Source organism: Grus americana, chromosome 1 (genome assembly GCF_028858705.1).
Source record: "Grus americana isolate bGruAme1 chromosome 1, bGruAme1.mat, whole genome shotgun sequence".
In the NCBI taxonomy this organism is placed as follows: domain Eukaryota; kingdom Metazoa; phylum Chordata; class Aves; order Gruiformes; family Gruidae; genus Grus; species Grus americana.
Genome location: NC_072852.1, coordinates 150,590,314 through 150,610,817, shown reverse-complemented (window position 1 = coordinate 150,610,817; position 20,504 = coordinate 150,590,314). Strand labels below are relative to the sequence as shown.

At 37.9% G+C, this 20,504-nt stretch overlaps 1 protein-coding gene across 1 annotated transcript in view; it reads left to right on the top strand.

Annotated features, from left to right (window-relative positions):
- Window positions 1-20,504, top strand: part of UXS1 (UDP-glucuronate decarboxylase 1) — a 62,393-nt gene that overhangs the window by 17,680 nt on the left and 24,209 nt on the right. The window contains exons 4-8 of the mRNA XM_054842341.1: window positions 238-281; window positions 4,279-4,339; window positions 9,108-9,288; window positions 18,724-18,828; window positions 20,176-20,235. Of these exons, the coding sequence (XP_054698316.1) occupies window positions 238-281; window positions 4,279-4,339; window positions 9,108-9,288; window positions 18,724-18,828; window positions 20,176-20,235 (451 nt within the window). The remainder of the gene's footprint in view (window positions 1-237; window positions 282-4,278; window positions 4,340-9,107; window positions 9,289-18,723; window positions 18,829-20,175; window positions 20,236-20,504) is intronic.

The window sequence follows — 20,504 nt, the reverse complement described above, 5'->3', positions numbered from 1 at the left end:
GATTTCACACTGTACAAGGTGATTTGATTTTTGGTGAAAAAGGTTCAAGGATTTTTTTAAAATTTTTTTTCCACATAAAGGATGCTTTAAGATGCAAGTTTCTTGGAGTGTCTTCAGCGCAGCTCTTCATAGGAGTTTGTTTGCCATGATTGTTACCCTAAAGTAATTTATGTGCATGTTTTGTGATGTGAATCTTGTTCTATTCTTCAAAGATAAAATACTATTCCTTTATTTTAGGCTGTTGCACCTCTAAGGGAGAAAATCAAAGATCTAGAAAAAAGGTACGTCTTTTCTGCTAAATGTGGGAAGCAGTTACAAAGCACAGTTTCTTTTCTGTAGCAGTCAGTTCTGTAGTTGTAGGCTTGAGAGAAATGTTTTGCGTATGCCCTCAGTATCTTTGGCTCTTTATCATATCTAAGTGAGGATGGGGCCTTGAATGCTGTAAGACATTAATGCTTAAGGTATTCAAGTTGATTAATCCCACTATAGTAAACTGGGAATGCTGGATTTTTGTAAAGTTCAAATGCTGTGGAGGAATTTCCTGATTTGAGTCCGGCTGGTGAACGAATTACCATGGTTTAGTAAGTCCAACCCAGGTGTGTGCTAAAACATTGGTTTCAGTTTCAAAAGACTGACAATGTTTTACCTCGCGTTTCCCGCACATGTGATCCGTTACCATGGTTCAGCTAATGTACAGTGATTTGCTTGTCTACTTTAGTCAGTGCACGTGCTTTGGATGAGCCTGACTCACTCCTCTTGAGATTTGTAAGGGAATGCAGTATCTTGGATTAAACTGGATGATGTGATTGAACAAAAGCAGACAAGCTTTTTCGATGAGCTGCAGGTATTAAATATGTGCTGTAGTTCCACAAGCACCTTAAATTGACATAGTTGTTAAAAAAAGTAAAATTCCAAGCCTGACCCATTTCTCCTTGGCTGCTTGAGTCCACCCTGCAACATTGTTTCCTCACTTTTATGCCAGCAGAACCACTTGAGTGCTGACAGTAAACTGGATGGGGAAACCAGGCATTTCAGTCTCTCTCTGCAAATAACTCCCTCGTTCCCCAGCCTTGTTGTCTTTCCACTAGATCAGTTGTCCCATCTGAGTGTCCTCACGGGCAGATGCTTTTCATCACAAACTAAGGTCTGCAACAGGGATAGGAGCTATCAGCTCTGCAAGGACACTGCTGTTTTTTGGCAGTGATAGTGTTTCACAGGTGGCACTGATATCCCAAGCAAACTGCTGGCTGAGACTGCTGCATTACAAAGGGCCAAGTCTGGACTTGTTCAAGCAGTACCAGTAAGCCTGGATGGTTATGTATGGCATATTGGTGGTTGTGTGCTGTTCCTCTGGAGGGTGGAGCAGAATCCCATTGCTTTTGGTCAGGGGTATGCTCAATGCTCACAGTGTTTTGGTGTTTTGAGTTTTGTCTTACCAGTAAGCAGTTGCCCCTCCTCCTCCCACTCCTCCTGTGCTGTAAAAAAGAAAAAGAGAAAAGAAATAAGTTGTCAGTTCTGTCTTTTTCACAATTGATGTGAAAGATTCAGTGACCTGCCACATACAATTTGTTTCAGTGAGAATACTGATCCGATTGCTCATCTCTTAATGTAAGCATGAACTTCATGGATCAAACTAGGTGATATATTGGCAACAGGAGACAAATTGCAGACTGCGTCACCTGTAGTTGTTGCATGTGATAATACCATATCAATTATAACGATCAAATTATAAAGATTTTATGTTCAGATGAAATTTTTTATGTCCTGCCTCTATTCAATTGACTTATTTTTATTGATAGCCCAGTGTATCTTCAGCTTCAGTTATTACAATTCAGCTATTTCCTTCAGCCATTCACAGAGGACCTTTGTGGCAAGGTATCCTGATTGGCTCTTTTTTAAATAATTGTTATATTTTTCCAAATGAGCAATGAGTTGTTGGGTGGAACCATTAAGTTAAAACTTCTTCCAGGAGCTATCTAAATGCTCTTTTCTTTTTGAGTAGTGTTTGCAGTGTATTGTGAGTCTTGTTTCAAATGTCTAGCAATGAAGAGGAGGAATCAAAATATATTTTTTTACCTCTGTATGAGCCAATCTGAGAATTAAACTTTCACAAAATGAGGGCTTATGGGCTCTTATTGTCCATATCAAAATACGGGCTTTTACTGTTGTTGGGTTTTTCAAATAGTGTAGCAATTTACCTCTGCTGGTTTAACTGCATGTGAGTTGTTGCAATTAATAATTTTTGAATTTTATATCTATGTAAAGTGACAGTAAATAACTACTCACTGTCAGATGTCTGAAGGCTGATCCTGCTTGCAAAGCTTAGTCTCTAGTGTCAATGGGGGCTTTTACCTCATAAGTTGATAAAACCTGAAAGCAAGCCATCGTCATGCTTTTGGGAAGCAGGAAAGACAAGAATTCCTTAATGCTAGTCTCGTGACAAGAGATTGTTTAACTGAAGCTAAAGTTGGAAAGTTTTTATGAATAATTTGCACAGCAAAAGCATTGCCGTGTAGTCATTAAAGCAAGCATTAGGTCAAGATAAACTCAACATTGTTGCTGGAAGATGAACATTCAGGTGGATCAGTTCCAGATTCCTGCCCACTGCCCCTAAGCTAGTACTGGTGTAATAGAAGGAGCAAAAATAGTTGGGAGGTCCCTTCGGCAGCAGTATTACTCCATGCTGGATTAATGTGACCTTAAAAAGTGGTCTTAAAAAAGACTGACTTTTAGCTTGCATCAAGTTATTTGGCACTTCACTTTTTTTAAACTCTATAAGCCTCTTGTTTTTATTGGTAAATTTGCCCTTCTCTCCCAGGAAGGCTGTATTTTGCATATCAGCATTATACTTATACACTGCTGTTTCTTTTTGCTTCTCAGCTTAAATCAAAGAAATAGGGTTCCCGTTAGTGAACCATGTGGTGATATAAGGCAAGTGTAGGTAGCTTCTTATTTCAGTCTTCCTGTATGGATAACATTGGAAGATGCCGCTGCCATATTTCCCCTATCCAGGAAACTTAAAATGGGTTTCACTCTAGGGTGAAAAGTTGACACAAGTACAGAAGCATTTGTGCTTTGCCTCTGAAGAATTCCTGTTGAGCCAGTACTGCAGGTTAGAAGCAGGGGAGGTTCTTCAAGATCAGAGGTGTACGGTCAGTTCAGTTAGCGTCTGTTTGTGAGTAGATGAAAATGTAATCTCAGTCTGAACTCTTGGCACATATACCTCCTGTGTGCTACATCCAATTGCACCTCTAGCATGTGGACTTACCGAAGGAGAAGAGTAACCATAGTTTGATTTCTGTCCAGTGTCACACTGATATTTAGTTAAGAAAAATCTGAGCTATTAAAATATTGTCAAGACTACAGTGCTAATTACTGAAATAAATGAAATAAAATTCACACCTTCTTTCACACCTCCTTTGGAGGAGTTTGTTGCTGTATGCAGGATGTATGCCAGTAGGGGGAGAAAGAAGTGATACAATTCCATGTCTGGGAAATCATCTAAGGTTCTGAGCATCAATTTTAAGTTTAGAGAGCACCTAAGATTCGTATGTCACATAATTTTATTTTAAGTTCCTGTAAAGAAGAAGGTGCAAAAAAATTTGAAGTGAAAGTAGCTTGAAGACCATCAAAACAATGGCAGTCTAGCTATTTCTGAGAAGAAAATTAGGATTAGCTTTCATACTGAATGAGCTCTCTGGTAAAAATTGTTGACGTATCTTAAAAAGTGTTTCTTCAACATTCTGATTGTATACTTGATTACTGTGAAACTTTAAGGAGAATTTAAACTTTATATTGTAAACTTCACATTGAAACTTCAAAGAGAAGTGTTTGACGTCAGTGCGGTAGGTCAAAACAACTTGCTTGCTTCTCCAGAACTTTTAAGGTTGTTTGCTTTTTTTAAACTTTTTTTAAAAAAAAGTTCAATCGCTGCTCATGTTTTATTGTTTTTCTCTTGTGATGTCATGCTTGGCATCAATTCTGCACTCAAAAGATGGAAGTGATTCATTCTAGAAAATCAATTCAGTAGAAATTTTAAAAGCACTTTTTGCAGATCAATTTTGATATTTCTCACAGTGCTTTTACAAACCATAGATGTTTTTTCATGTTGGCCCAGATCCTTCTTTAGAAAAAAAAGACTAAACGTACCCATAGCAGAACTTTAAGAATGGGAGATTGTCAGAGTAGTTTTTTCATATTTCAAAGACAGATATGTGAAAGAAGAAGCAAGGCCGAAACTGACATGGTTTTTCTTCTTTGTTTTGAAATGTTCTGTAGTTTCACCCAGAAATACCCACCAGTGAAATTTTTATCAGAAAAGGATCGTAAAAGAATCCTGGTAAGTTGGTATTTACTCAGGGGTTGTTTTGGGAAATAAAAAGGAAAAAAACTCTGTGGAATGTAATCATTCTTGTAGGATTAATTAAAGACATGAACAGGAATAAAGTAAATTACCTTGTATGTCATACGTGCTGCTCAGGATTTAGAGTACTACTACACTTACTACTCCCTGTTGATGTTCTCAAATTCAGCATGTGGATAAATACACTTGGGCTCTGTTTTGGAGGTTTGACTTGCCAATTAAGCTACTGTTATCTGCTTGTAACATCTCAGGACTGCATTGCCAAAGGGTCTTTCATCTTGTGCTCCCAGGTGGCTTAAACTTGCGGACACTGGGAAACATTTTAGGCACATCTTGACAGAAAGCTTGTGTGACAGAATTGGACAAAATCTAGTCATAAGGCTAGAAAAGTAGCTGCTCTGCAGCACTGTTAAGAAGGACCAGTTAATTAGACTGAGGGAATGTTTGTGTCTTGTCTTCTACGTTGTTTCTGATATTTTGAAGCATCACAGGTATTTTAGGGTGGAAGAGGAAGGCAGGTTAAGTCAGGACAAGTAGTCATTCAAGGCATTCTTAAACTCAGCAAATTCTGCTGCAACATCAGCTTTCCAGTTTTGTCTACAAACACTTTTGAAGTTAGCTGTGTCCTGATTTTTTTTCTTGTTTCAGTCTGTCCTGGGGAAAAAAAATTGTCCCCCATATTTTGAAGAGGCAGAGAGAGTAGAGCTAAGTTGTGTAAATATAGAAGTATGAATTTCTGCCTCTGTGGTAGAGAACGGTGTCTGGGACAAGTCCCTGCTAAAGTGCCTAACTTATCTGATGTTCTCTTTTGCTTTGACTCTTCCAAATTTTGAAGAAAAACACTGAAAAGATGCAATTAAAAACAAATTTTGGTTTTACTGCTGTATGAGACAGTAGTCTCCACTGCTATTGCAAAACTTCATAAATAATGAGTCTTATCAAGTTAGTTTAGTTCTTCAATGTTATTCTGTCATTTTTATGACAGTCCGAAGAGGTAGGCTCCCTGTTACCTTGTTGAATGTGGAGGGTATGCTGAGGGAAACGTCAGAGGGGCTTAATTCTGAAAATTCCTCATGTCCAAGTGTAATAAAATTACCTTAATGTGATGGTTTTTGTGTAAGCAAGAAGGTACTTTCAAGAGAAGTATCGGTGTAAGCTGTTTAATAGGCTATGGAGCTCTTATCTTTAAGAGGCAAAGTTTAAAAGTTAAAATTACTGGGTATTTTTATGAAGTCTGTTGCTTCAACAGTGATGGCAAGTAGTTGAAATAGGAGTGTTTTCTGGTCACCTGGAGGTGAATAACTTTTTGGTGTCTGCATATTTTGTAGAGTTTAAACTACTAAAGAGAAAGCTGGCCAAAAGGATCAGTGAGATGTTCAGTCGTTTGTTCTCTGTTGTGGTTGGGGACTGGTTCAGTGGGAACTCAGATGGGCTTTCACAAGCCTCCTGCCCACACAGGCAGTTTCGTTCTGTTAGAATGCTGCCGTCATAATCCTACAGGAAAAATGTTCTCCTGAGTATCTGAAGTCAGCTTATTGAGGGTTTATGTAGACCTTGCATGACACTTGGAAGTTTCTCAGGAGTAGACACAAGAGTCGGCAAGCCAAGTGAACTTTGGTAGATGACTTGCTTCATATTTTTTGATAGTGCATCTTTTCCTGGAATCCATTCTAAATTCTGATTTCTCTCTGAATGCAGTCTCCATAGCGCTGACCTGATCAGACGACAGTTCTAGCAGTTATCTTTTATTATACTGCATCTATTTGGAGACGATTGCTAGTAGGGGTGGTATTTCAGCTGAGACCAGATACTCTGGTACCTTCATTCAAAAGAGCTCAAGTCTGAGGCCTGTTGTGCATGTTCTGTCTACTTGCTCAGTTCTCTGAAGTGACTAGGCCACAGGCTTTTGTATGCAAGAAAAGGAATTCTGTTAATATAGTGTTGACATTGGTTCAATCTGTCATGTGGGTTTTTCTGAATTGAATGTGGTAGACCAATTAAAGCATAAAAATAAACAAATTCCATATGGGATATTAGATGTTCTGAATCTGACTGCAGACAGCAGAAATGAACCCGTCTAGCAAATACACAAACTTTAAAGTGCCTCTAGTGGAGGAAATTATTAGTATTTGTGCCTTTTAGTAGATGCTGAAGTTACCAAGTACATTGGCACTACTAAGTAATTAAATACTTTTATTAATGATGCCTTATTAAAGAATGCCTTTTTAAGCCCCAAGTGCTGATGCTTCAATGCTGATATAGAAATGATTCACATACAGTATATGATTTTGTAGATGAATATGTCATTGTGATTTTCAGGAAGTCATATTTAGAAATGAAGTATATTGACCTTGCTTTTATGAGTGGTTACAGGAAGGTTATACAGAGAGCTTCAATGATAAATCATCATCTCTTTTTTTTAATGTAGCCTCAAGTAATGATAATAAAATTAATTTATACAGTTGTTTACTTTTCCAGGGGAAATTCAGCTCCTTTTCCAAGTAGTTCTTTATCTAATACCAATGGAAGTGATATGTTAATAAAGCTAACATAGATTTATCGTAAAAACTACTTACAGATTTAAAGTAATTGCAAACTTCTTTCCAGACAAAATTGGTTTGTGCTTTTTTTTCCTTGCTTGCATATAGCATAGAAGAGTGCTGTAGGCAGTGCTTGGTTTGGTTTATGTTTTTTTCCAAAAGGGAGATGGGGAAGAAGACACCTTCTTTTACTGCACCAAAGATATATTGTGAGCATTGAGCTTGTCTTCTCTGGAATCCTGGAAATAGAAGTAGCATCAGGGGATTTCCTTGGGCCTCAGTTGAATGAATAGGTTCAGGTCATCTACAGAAAACTTTTGTCCTGGTCACCACACAAAAGCAAAACCCTTGGAACAGTCAGCAAGGCTGCAGCTCGCTTCCAAGTCAGGATAAGCTTATGGCAGTGGGTATTCTGTGCATATTATTTTTTCCTTTGGTAAGTGGTGGCACCTGGCAGAGGGCTGTTCTCCCTCAGTTACTACCCTTCCTCTTTCCTTGTTCACAGCATTCTGCCAGAAACCTGTTCTTCCCTCCTGTCTGTTCTGGGGTAGTGGGAGCCTTGAGATTATTTCTTTTTTTCAAAGAGGGCTTCTCCTAAATCCTCTTTCTCCTTCAGGTTTGTCAAGGAAGTGAATCACATACTGAATCTGCTACAAGGAAGCCCTGATAAAAGAATACTAGATGGGCCAACTAGATGATTCTTTTATTAACTTGTACTTAGAATGTCTGTGACACATTGGCCCTGAATTTTTAAGAAAAACAAGTGTGAGAATACAAGAAGTGGACATTCCAGTTTTTACAGAAGAGAACAGATGTAGTTATCTCTTTTCCTTTATAGTTTTTGATAGCTTTCTATTTGCCTTTGTGTCTGTCTTGTTTTAAAAAAAAATAAAAATTCTGCTAATCTGGCTTTTTTTCAATAGTGGATGGGGAGGAAGTAGGCAGGATGAATGTTTGGGCTTTGACAAGCCCAAAGGGAAAGAAAAAGAACTTCAGGCATCTACATTCTTCTCCACGCAGTGCTTTGTCATTGTAGCACATCATCCATGCATTAGATTCTTACTTGACAATTCACTGCGTTCTTTTGTTGTTTGGTTAGTTGTCACTGCAGCTGAAGAATGGAGATAAACAGCTGAATCACTTTCAAAATGTGAATTTGATCCTGCAGTCATATAATCTAGCTGATGCCACACGGGGCTTTTACAGGTCCCTTCATTCTTTGAGAGTGGTGATCCATCATGTCTTTGTGTTCTTGAAAACAGCTTATGAAGTGCAGAGAAAATAATTACTTCCATAGATACGTCTGTCTGGATGCGTCACACAACTTGCAGTTATACTACGTACTGTGGTGACTGCTTCAATACTGAGTTAGTGATTTATTTTCTGTTTGTTTGTTTACTCTTAAAGACTTAGGTGCCAAAAGGGAAAAAAATAAAGAACTTCCTTGCATCTACATCTGCAATGGAACAAGTTTTTAAGTATTTTATTTCTGCTTATTTCTTTGCAGTAAAACATCATAAAGTTCCAAGACAGGCAAATACTTCATGTTGGAACTAATGGTAGAAAAGGAAGAAAACAGAATGATAGCATGTGGGCTATGGATGCATTAAAACACAAAAGGAATGATTTTAGGTTTAGTAGATATTTTAAATAAGATATCTTCAAAGACTTGTTTTCATCTGAGGATACCCTTCTATGAAGGGTGAAAGAATTTGCAGTACGTACTTAGAACACGTAACGTGTCTTCCATTTAAACCAGACAAAAGCTGAGTTCGACATTTCTGGTGATATAAATCTTCCACCTAAAACCCCTGGCATTCTGTCGTCTCTTCTGAGAAATGAGAATTGCATAGAATTCTCCTCTTACCTTTTTTGGTTATTTTAGACTTTGCTGTTTCATAATAAGGCACAATCCAATTTGAAGGGAAAAAAAGGGAAAAAAATTTAATCTGAAAAAGAGATTTGTTGATGTGAATGGTTAGCTGAACTTTTAGCCTGACAGTGGTGAAACATGTGAAGCATCTCTCTTGAAATTTTAAATGCTGTAAATATTGGATAAAAAAATTTAAGCATGGAAATGGAGTTGTTTCCCCTGGGGTAAGCAAATACCTGAAAGCTACTGTTCTTCTGTCTTCATGTTTGTAGACTTTGTCTGGTGTTTCTGTAAAAAGAAAAAGAAATTTATACCAACTGTCCTAACGCAGATAACTGGAGGAGCAGGGTTTGTGGGTTCACATCTTACTGACAAACTAATGATGGATGGCCATGAGGTTACAGTTGTGGACAACTTCTTTACGGGCAGGAAAAGAAATGTGGAGCACTGGATTGGTCATGAGAACTTCGAACTGATAAATCACGATGTCGTTGAGCCCCTGTACATTGAAGGTGAGTAGTCTCTGCTTTGGTATCTGCACTTTGTTGTGTTTTTAGCCTTGTAAGTATATATGTCTGTAAAAAAAAAATAAAATAAAAAAAATCTATCCACTGACTTCTGGATTTGTCTAATACCTGTATGCTTTGTTTACTATTAGCCTAATTTCTGTGACCAGTGTGGACTGAGAGGTTCAGAGTGCTTTTTGTCTTTGAAATCAGTTCTTCCTTCCTAACTGGACAGGAGGAAGGAGATCTTAAAAACTTCCTCATGTGACTGATTGTCTGAGAAGGCAAGATGGCAATGGGTCTATCTGTCCCATCCATCATCGCACATCCCTGTGTGCCTGCACAGGCTTACTACGCGCACAGAGCATGTGGTCTAGATATGTTGTGAACCGAGAAGTTTCATTCAGGGCTGCAGTTACACTAGAGGGCATATATCCTGCAACTGTGCACGGTCAGTTGAGAGGAGAATAAGTTCTTTCAGAGGGCAAGTCAACTCACTTTCCTTAATTGCCTTCTGTGGAAAACAGTGCTCCTACTTCACATAAGAGCATTCCACAGCCTGTAGAATAGGAAAATGGCAGCACTGAATTTCCCAAGTTTTCAACAAAAACAAACCAAAAACTAAGCAAAGAAAGAAACTTCCACTCCAAAGAAGTGGAAGTAACTCGACATCTAAACTATCATAAACCTCCACCTATCATGCCAAACTATAAGGCAGCACTAACATAGCTGTATTTGAGAGGTACGTGCATTCACAGACTTCTTTGGGAGTGTATAAGTATATAGTGAATCAATGAAAACATTACTCAAATTACACTGCAGTTCTGGTGGGTTTGCTTCATCCCTTTAAAACTTTGTAGCAATGTAGTTTCTTTTTTTTTTAAACAAACAAAAAAAAGTCTGAGGTTGTATTTTTTTTATTCTTGCTGAATTCTAATGGATGGAATTGCTAGAGGGAAAATCTGTAGCAGTTGCATCTCTTGTGTTACTGCGTGTGATGAATTCCTGACAACACTACTGAAACAGTCCTGCAGACACATACTCCTTCTCTGCTCTGACAGGGCACTGGTTCAGTTACTGCCTGTTACTTTACTTCAAACTTCTGCTTCCACTGACAGGATAATGAGACTAGGATCTTATTGACTCCCGGTGCTGGTAGCTTAGACCTCAGCCAGTTCAATTTGTCAACTTTCCTAATCTCTCCCCTGTGTTACCTTCTTTCTGACTGTTTACACTTGAGACCACCTCAGAGAATTATCATCGTTGCTAATACTGTTGCCCAGTTACTAGGCACTAATGAATGGGAATTCTGAGATCCTTTAGCTACCTCTCCCGTGTTCTGTGTAATTAAGTCACCAATTCCTCATTTTGTACTGACAACAAATTATAACATGTTATTCAGGGGGCAGTTTATTGAATGTCTTCTCATCCTCCAACAGTATAAATTAAAGCTGGTGTGACTAAAGGTTAAAATAAAATTAATACTTTTAAACCACCAAACTCTGTATTTCTGCTATGAATTATTGTTATACTTTAATATGTATGTAAAAAAAAAAACCCAAAAAACAAAACCCCACTAAAAAAACTCCCAAAAAACCCAAACCCAACAAGACACCAACAAACAAACAACAAAACGCCACACAAAACAAACCCCCCAGCAATAAAAAAAAAACCCAAACCCAAAATACCCAACTCCCTAACAAAACCCGAAACCATACACCCCACCAAAACCTCCAAAAACCACAGACACAAAAATATAAGCCAGTTTCAATGTGATGTCTTAAAATGGCAGTCCACAAACTGGACTCCTAAAAAACAAGGAGCACCTCTTGGTCTTCAGTCTTGAGGTCTGGCTATCAAGTGCCATTAGCTACACTCACACCTTGTTGTCCACAGTAGCTACAGCAGCTGAATAAAACTGGAAGAAAATGTCAGACAGGTATACACAGCCTCTATCCTGTTCTCACTGACGTTTCTTCTTCAGCAACCTTTAGAAGCCTTAAAATGATCTTTATAAGGTGACATATGCACGTTCCCTTTACCCCCAGCACCTCATGGGTCTGAAAGATGTCCTCAGCTGAAGCGTTTCACAGTTCACATGAACACATTTAGGCATTTGGTTTCTTTGTGGTGTTTTTTTGTTTTGGGTTTTTTGTTTGGTTTGTTTTTACCACCCCTTCCACAAATTTGAAACAAAAACAGGCCTGAAAATGCCACAGATTTCTAATGCTGTTGAACTGATTTCATTTCCCTAATGACAAATGCATAATATGTTTTGAATGCTTTATCATTATATCAAAAAATGATACAGCTTAAAGATTCTCTTCCCTTGGAAAGATGTTCACAGTAGTCCTCAAGGGTTATGCTTTTTAGAGATTTTTCGTTTCCAGCTTAATTAGATCACACTGCCCACTTTGGTTTTGAACCATAGGAGCACAGTTGCAGAGTAGGAACTCCAATGCTTCACTGCTTAAACAGGAGCTCTCGGTAAAATATTCGTACAATTCTTCTAAAATTGTAGTCTGTGGCAGCTGAAGCTGAAATAGGTTATTTCTTTTTGGACAGGGTAGTGAAAAGTAGTTCCATTCTGATGCTCAAAATCAGACTTTTAAAACAAGTGCAAGTTCACTGCCTAACGTAATATGAAGTGAGAAGAAAAGAGTTCATAAGTGGTAGGTAAGGAAGAACTATTTCATCGCTTGCTTCCTGAGATGATTTGAAATAATTAATGTGAAGATCAGTTAGATAAAGCTGATTTTTTTTGTTGTTGTTGTTGGCTTGGGCGTTTTTTTAGTATTCTTGATACCAGCGATCTGGTTTCTGGCAAAGCATGTATTAAATGTTGGCTCTGTTTTCAGTGACTGTGAATACAAAGGTAGGTTTTATCTTGGGCTTTTCTGACTTTCATTGAAGAGCTTTCAAAGTGATACAATACAAACACATTTTGCAAGTTGAGAGAAGTACTGTAAGCACGTGACATGCATAGTGACAAGGAGAATGGCTTTCAGAGTTAGTAACATGCACATAGGTATAGAAAGTAACATTATTTACAGAACTTTAATAGATCATTGGCTTGACTGGGACTGAAAAATGCTTTTATTCTTAAGGACTTTGCTGGCTTAAGGATTTTGAGTTGACTTTAAGGCTAAAACCAAGTCTCACAAAATTGGCCAGAGGAGTAGTCTGTAGCCTTCTTGTGAATAACAGCCTTGCAGAAGTCAAGATGATACTTTACTAAACATTGTTCTACAGTATCCCAGAATTGTTCATCTTCAAGTCATTTCACAGATAACATAAGGCACATGCAAATACAGCTTCAAATTTTTTATGAGTGCCTTTAATACTTTTTTTTCTTCTTCAGTACCTCCATCCCAGATTTTTCTCCCCCCTAGTCTTCATTCCCTCTGCCAGATACTTAATACATTCAACTTGATGGTTTTAAATTGTATGGTTATGGAAAGTCATGACAAGGCAGAAGATAACATATCCTACTTAATTTTGTTTGTCCAGAGCCAAGTACAGTGGTGCCTGGGTCTCTGGTGAAGCTCTCCAAAACTGCTCCTACGAGCAATATGGTAAACCTTTATAAAGTTATTCTAGTTAGCCTTAAGTTGCAGGCAACATTTTTTAAATCAGGAAAACAAATTTGTATTTGTAGTCCTTTTTAGTTCAGTGCAATAGAAATGTCTCGCTTCACTGTGTCAGCTTCTCTGGCCTGACCTACAGTAATGGAATTGGCATAGCTGTTCTTTACAAGAAAAGTCCATATGTTTAAGCTGTAGAAACTTGTTTGTATGCTTCTGATCAAAGCTTTTCTGCTTAGTACTTTCTGACTAGCAAGTACAGTGATGGATGCAGGTACTTAGAGGACTTAGTGACCCGTTTAGTCCTTTCTGGCACTGTGACACATGTTGAAGGCGGAAATCGAAGGTCATTCCTTCATAGGAAGGAATGTAATTTCCTGTCATAGGGAAGGTGGTAGGTTCTACCCTTACTAGTCACTTAGGAAGCACACAGAACACATGCAATGATATGGCTGGAAAATAAAGATAGATGGTACGAAGGAAAGTAGTTTTATTGCAATATTTTGTAAAAGTGAGTGGTTATACTGATCATACTTGTTTAGCATTAACGAAAACACAAGATCAAACATTTTTGTCCAGATTCAGGTATTACAGATTGCATGTATAATAAATTATTGGGGTTTTTTGAGCTTTTCACATAGAAAAGGACATAGCTAACAAATTTTAGTTGCTGTTGATCTTGCAGTATGTTACTAAAACTTCATGTTGATCATAGATTTCTATATTTGTCACTGTGTACCTGATGGCTTGAATGCTTGTGCCAGCTTCTATGTCTGTGCTGTTTTGGAACAGATTTAATTTTTTGTGCTTTTTTCAGCAAAACTGTAACATGAAAAACTTGTTTAATGTTTCTTTATTTTATCACTAATCTGCCATCCTATGCTTGGTAAAGCTACTTCTTGCTGCTGTGTTCACAGTGGCTTACAGAGTTCTGGCCCCTGATGTGAGTTACATACAAACCTCACAGAATTTTCTTGTTATCATTTGTTCTTCTTGTATGGTCCTTACCTATCTAAGTAAAGCTTTGCACAGTCTTTTACACATTTTCAATTAATTGCACTGTGGCTTAATTGCAAAGCTAGCTCAAGGCTTCTTAGTGGGCACAAGTAAATGTAAAACTTTTTTTCTTTACCTCATAAAAAAGGAAGAGGTGTGGAGGTCAGTTACAAGATACATTTGTTCCGTTCCTCCAGTAGATGCTGTCCTAGGCACCCAAACAGTTGATCCTCTGCAAAGCTGTAGCTAGGATAGCTTTCCACAGGTCTGGCTTGAGGAGAGTTTAAGTTGCCTGCTGTCTTAAATAACTGCCAACTTTGTGCTAGAGCGCCCAAGTTGTTTGCATTTGTTTCTAGCTGACAATTATATGGCCACTTGGATAATCACAGACCTAGCTGTATCCCGATGCAGAGAAGGGAAGTGTAGTTTTTGGCCCTGTTCATCTGAATGGTCACATGCCATTAAAGGAACCATTCCTACAGGAGCTGCTGTGTGTCAAAAAGTTAGCAGGTATTTAAAAACCAACAAAAATTACCTGGATGGAGGTAGGAAGACAGGAAAGCGTTCACTTCTGCTTTGACAGACTAGGATTGAACAGTAAGTTACTGACTGACCACAAAGCTTTTGAACTGACATTTTCACTCTGCAAAAAATCCACCACAGCTTGTTGAAAACTAGATTTAGAAAGGGTTGTGAAGGATTAGGTAGAAAGAAACAGCATGAAAGTCAGGTCAGAGTTCAGCTCTGCGTTGGCTGCAGGTAGCTTTAGCTGTTGCTTTGCTCATTTTTCCGAGCCACTGTGCTTAAATTACCTGCCACCTGCAAGCAGCTTCTCTGAACATTTCTTTCATCAGCTTCCAGTCTACCCCTTTTCTTTGGTTTCGTGACAGTACTGTGCTGTGGGAAGGGGATGCTTACGTTCAGAGGCATAACTTGAGGCAGTCACATATTTTGTTCTTATTCATGGCTCATCTCTAGGAAGCATGTCAAAGTTCAACAGACCAATTAACTTTACCCCATGCTGCCACTTTGCATTATTACCCCAACACAGAAATCCTGCAAAACAATTTGATTAAATTTTATTTACTGCTGAAGCTTGCAGTATCAACAGTGACCAAAACAAGGAGAGTTTATTCCACATCACACTTCAACACACAGCACAATTAACTGTTTCTGTGTTGCAGGCAGGATCCTAGTTACATTGTTAGCCATGCAGGCAGGGCTTTGAATCGAACCTGAGCTGGGAGGTTGCCTCCTCCAGCGCTCGCCATGTCAGGCCGTCTTTGGATGCTAATGGTGTTGCTGCTATAGGTTGCCTTCTGTGAAGAGCTCTCTTGATGCTGCACTGGGGTTTGTAGTGAATGGAAATAATCAGTTTCTGTTGATATGAGAGCAAATAGCAGAGCAGTCTGCTACATGAAATTTTATTTCTCTGCACTTTTTTATGTGAGAATAAGTCCTTACTAATGTGACACATCTGCTAAGATTTGTAGCTGTAGTTTTCTTGGCTGTTTTGACTTCTTGTAGGCAGCTGGTCATCTCCGCTTTAGAGATTAACAGCTGTAGACCAAAGAGAGCATGGCGACATGCAAGAAGTAGATATATTTTGTGGCATCTGCTTGAGCATACTAATTGTCAAATATCATTACTCTGTCAAGACTGTGAAACTTGGAGTGATGGAGTCATGCATCATGTGTTCCTGTGTGTATGCTGATAGTTAATTATTCTCTGTGATGAGGTTTGACTTGCAATAATTTCTCCTTGTTTTCATCACTATTGACATTGTAAGCTTGAGCAGTGAATACAATTTAATTATAAATTATTTTGCAAGATTTTTTGTGTTGGGCAATAATGCAAAGATGCAGCATGGGATAAACTTTGACGCGGCTCCCACAGATGAGCCAGTATGCACTCACAGGAGCTGTGAGCTTGCCCGATAGACTTAAAAGTTACAGTTAATCTAAAGAAACATGACTATATATGCAAGAGCACTTCACTAAGGGTTCAGAAAGTAAGCTAAATATTTTACCTTGCTAACTTTGCCACTATTGTTAAAGATTTATTATCAGAACGCATACTTAGGATATAATTTTTAATATGAAGGAGATGCTTGTGTTTTGAAGGCTTTTAACTATTTAAAATTTTCCATTGTCTAAAAGATTGCTGAAAATAGGTACATTCCACATGGGTAAATTAAGCCACTTAGATACACTGTTACCCTAACTACTCTGCTTTTTTGTCTTAGAGAGAGATCAGGAAGCAAAGGACTGTGTACTTGCTTTGTCAAATGGAATCTGGGAATTGGGGAAGAAGGGAAACCTTAACAGGAAACACATTAACATTTCAGTGTTCTCAGCTAGTTAAGAGCAGGTGATAACTTCCCATTTGATTTCCTCCCCCCCCACTGGTTGTATCTCATATACAGCCTGTGCTGTTTAAGCAAGTGTAGTTACGTTTTAATTCAGAAAAAGGAAAATTTGGGCAAGTTTGCGTATTTTCTTTTTAATTTGAAAGTCAAGGATGCTTTTACCCTGGTTTTGGCCAAAGGATTAATTTAAAACTGGAAAAAAAGTTGATTGTCACAGATACTGTGAAAGTTAAACCTTACAGAGGACTAACAATAATTAATACATTATCAAACTACAACTTTATTTTATATTGATATCATTTGCTATTGCTTGTTAATTATTAACCACCTGAGAAAATGGTTAAAAGAAATGTGTTTGAGTGTACCATTTGACCAGTAGTGTTCTGTTCTAGGGCAAGACAGCCTTATGCCACTCAATATCGTCTTCTGTTAGAATAGCAGCTGGCCTTGACTTTTCCAGGTTCTTTCACATTTCGGTGCTGAGTCTTAAAAACCCCAAACTTTCCTTTTGTAAGACAAAGAATTACTTTGCCTTTTTCCATCCAGCTGTTCTCATTCTTGCATCACGTTTTGACTACTTTTCTTGGATGACCTTGGTAGGGGATTTGTTCTTTTTCTTTCTTAAGCATCACTATGTCTCATTTGATCTTATGTTTAAATTTTTTTTGGCATTTGCTTATCCATGTTCTTTTTTTTTTAAGTAGTTCAGGCTAACTGTGAGTCATGTTACATAGAAGACAGAAAGACATTTTTATATTTACAATAGTTGTGTTATGAAAGGCTTGCAGGTTGAGGTTTGTTGAATATCAGATACTGCTTGTAAGAATGAGTCTGGTTTTTATTGGTTTGATTTTATTCTAATTTAACAAAAATTTTTTTTTTTCCCTGTAGTACCTCTAACTTTTGCATTCTTATCTCATGCAATGCATTTTGCAGCCCTGATAGGCTGAAGCTCTTCTCAAATTAGGATTTGCCTAAGATTCACATGATTATCAATGTTAACCAACTAATATCTTGGGAGTCTTTTAGGTTTTATATTTAAGACTGATTCTGGTGTACTGCACACCTTACTGAGTTTTTTTCAGTTCTTTAAATTTGCTGGCATGAGCTGAGCTCTTTGAAGTTCTGAAGTACAGAGATAGCAACTTTCCTGATGGCCTGTTACAAAACCAAAGTTGAGTGAAGTCCTGTGTGCTTGTTTTCCTTGTATCAAATACCATTTATGATACCTGTATGTGTCTTCTGAACTACCTTGATAGAAATGACTGCCATGCTTGTTCTGGAAATAGACCATTTTATGAAAATGGGTAAATAGCTGAAAATAAAAACAAGTAAGCCTGGCTACTGGATGAATAGACAGCAAACTACAATTCCTTTAGCTTAAGATAGAAATAAACCGAAGTAGAAAAAGGTGGAGAGAAAAGAAGCCCTGATCGATGATATATTTGGCCTTTGAACTTAAAATGTGTTACAGCCTTCCTTCTGTTTTCTCTCTCTGTTCTCTTGTGCTAGGAATAATTGTTAAACTAAGAATCCTGGGTTTTGATCTAGTCTATGCTTATGACAATGGTGTAACTGTTTAGTTTTGTTGTACTAGTCTCTATTTTCCTGTTGCGTTGAATACGTATTTCCTATGGGTGATTTGAATCTTTATGTTTGTTTACACTGCAGCCACAGAAATGCAACAAATATAATTAGTTAAGATTGGGATTTGTACTACCTGGGCAATCTATTGCCAAACCTAAGATACCTTACCTTTAAATAACCTTAGGCATCAGTATACCTTAATCGATTGTAAGCTACTCTAGTGTGTTGGTTACTTATATTTCATAATTGGGGGGGGGGGTACCCTGAAATCTCTCTGTTGGAGATTTTTTTTTTTTTTTTACACTAAAATGCTGTATTATCCAAAGTACAGCATAGAACAAAGGCAATAGATAGGGGGAAAAGGACAAAAGTTGCATGCCCATATCTTGGCATATATATTTAAAATACAGATATGATACTAATCCTTTTAATATTTCATTGACAAGTGGCTTACAAAGAAAAATACAGTATTTATTTTTCCGGAAAGGTTCCTCCTGGTATTAAAAAAATGTTTCTGTCACCTTTGCTTGGGATTCCATTTGAGAAAAATGTTCTGAAGCTGGTAGTCGCTTAAAAACTTGAGGGTAACAGAATGTTGCATATACTTTTGCAGCTTCTAAACATCTCTGAAGTACTCATAACTAAAATTGTTACAAGTGTCAACACCCACGCAGACTTCTGTGTCTGCGTCAACAGTGTTGGTATATATTATGCTTTAGTTTTTGTTGTCCTAAAATTTGGTTTTCAACAGGTTTGCATACATCTGTAGGTAGCAATATAGGAAGTTCTGAGTTCCAATGCTAGGAAATGCAGAAAGTACTTGTTTCTTGTGTCTAATGCTTTCTCATTTAATATGTTACATGGGAAAATAATGCTTTCTTTCCCCCCCTCTTCATTTTTCTGCAGTGGACCAGATCTATCACCTAGCATCTCCTGCTTCTCCTCCAAATTACATGTATAATCCTATAAAAACATTAAAGACCAACACTATTGGGACATTAAACATGCTGGGTAAGTGGAAACCTTTTTTCTTACTTTGTTAGACATAATATAACCTGGATAGAGTTTTGGAGGGAGGGGACGATGGAGCAGATGAGTTGAACATTTTAAAAAGTAGATTCTTTCAGAAAAATAAGGAGGGGTTCCCCTCTGAAGATTTTTGTACTTTTCCTTTAAATATACCTGCAGATGAACTCTGACAACATGCAAGCTCAGCTATCAAAGCACAAGAACTTCATGCCTGTAACTTGGCTATGGAGTAATAACTGTGCAGTAATTGTAGAAGTCATAGAAACAATTAATTGCATGGAATTTTTATAGCAAAGCTGTGTCCTTGACTGCACTTCTCATCTCGGTGACTGTGGAACATTCCCACGTTTGCCATGAATGACTCTTCCTTTCCACCACAGCAAACGTTGAACTAGGTGGAACTTCATTGGCGCTGTAAACCCTGAACATCAAGAGTACTGCACCCTTTTGTGCATGCCTTGGCTAGCAAATTCTGCAAGAACATTTAATATCTATCTTCATGCTAGATAATTACAAGGCAACATTTTCAGCTTTGTCTATTGGTTTTGATGCTGGGAATGGGCCTATGAAAAGAAGGCCTCAAGCCTTCACTACTTTTTTCCTCCCATCATTGATCCATTTGGCATATGCTGCAGCTTCAACTGGATGTCAGTGATCCTAAGAGTTATTCTAAGTCAAAAAAACCACTGGGCATAAGCTCAGCTGAGTTTCTCATTTGAGTGATACTCTAGTGAGTACAATTCTGAGAATTAAATGATTTAGAAGCTATTGAGTTACCAGACAGTTGTACGGCATAGATGAGAGACTTCTTTGATTGGCCATGCGAACTTGAAGGCCAGAAAGTCATTGAAATGGAGTGCAGAACAATCTCAAGTGATGGGTAGGATCATCCAGTCTATTTAAAGGGATATAATAAAGGGAAAATGATTGATTTTTGTCCTATGGCATGTTATTCTGTATCAGTTTCTTTGTGTAGCTTATCTTTAAGATTTGGTAATCATAATAGAATATGTTGTTTCAGAGTCCTGATTTCATAACTGGAATGGTTTATGCTTCCTTGGCCTTTATTTAGGGTGTAATACATTACGTTCTTGGATCGTGGTTCAGTGTAACTTTTAGTCCCAGAAGCAAACATATCACACATGTGGGTGCTGCTGTGCTGTTTCTCAAGTCTTCTGGCTTGGGAGTGGGAGCTATGGATGTGATTTACAGCTAGATTTATCTAGTGAGAGAAATCAAAATCTCTTTAAAAACATGTAAAATGGGGTCACACTAAAGCAGTTAATGTGACTGAAAGATTCTCTTCTTTCCCTCTTGCCCAAAATTTAGGGTTAGCCAAACGTGTTGGAGCACGACTGCTGCTGGCCTCTACATCAGAGGTATATGGAGGTAAGGAGGATAAAACAGCCTTTAGAGCTCTTGAGATGTGACTGTAAAAAGATATTTATGAACCTTTGTCGGATGATTGATAGATTTTCATCACTGTCTTAGCTTGATTTCTTTATCAGATATACTTCTCACAGCCTTAAATGTGGGCATTAGTACTTCCTTTAAATCTCTAGTTAGAGTGGTAGAAGGAGGCTCAGACTTTTCTATGTCTTAGTTTATGGCTCATTTTCAAAAGGGCTTGTGGGGGAATTTTGGGTGTTGAAATCTGA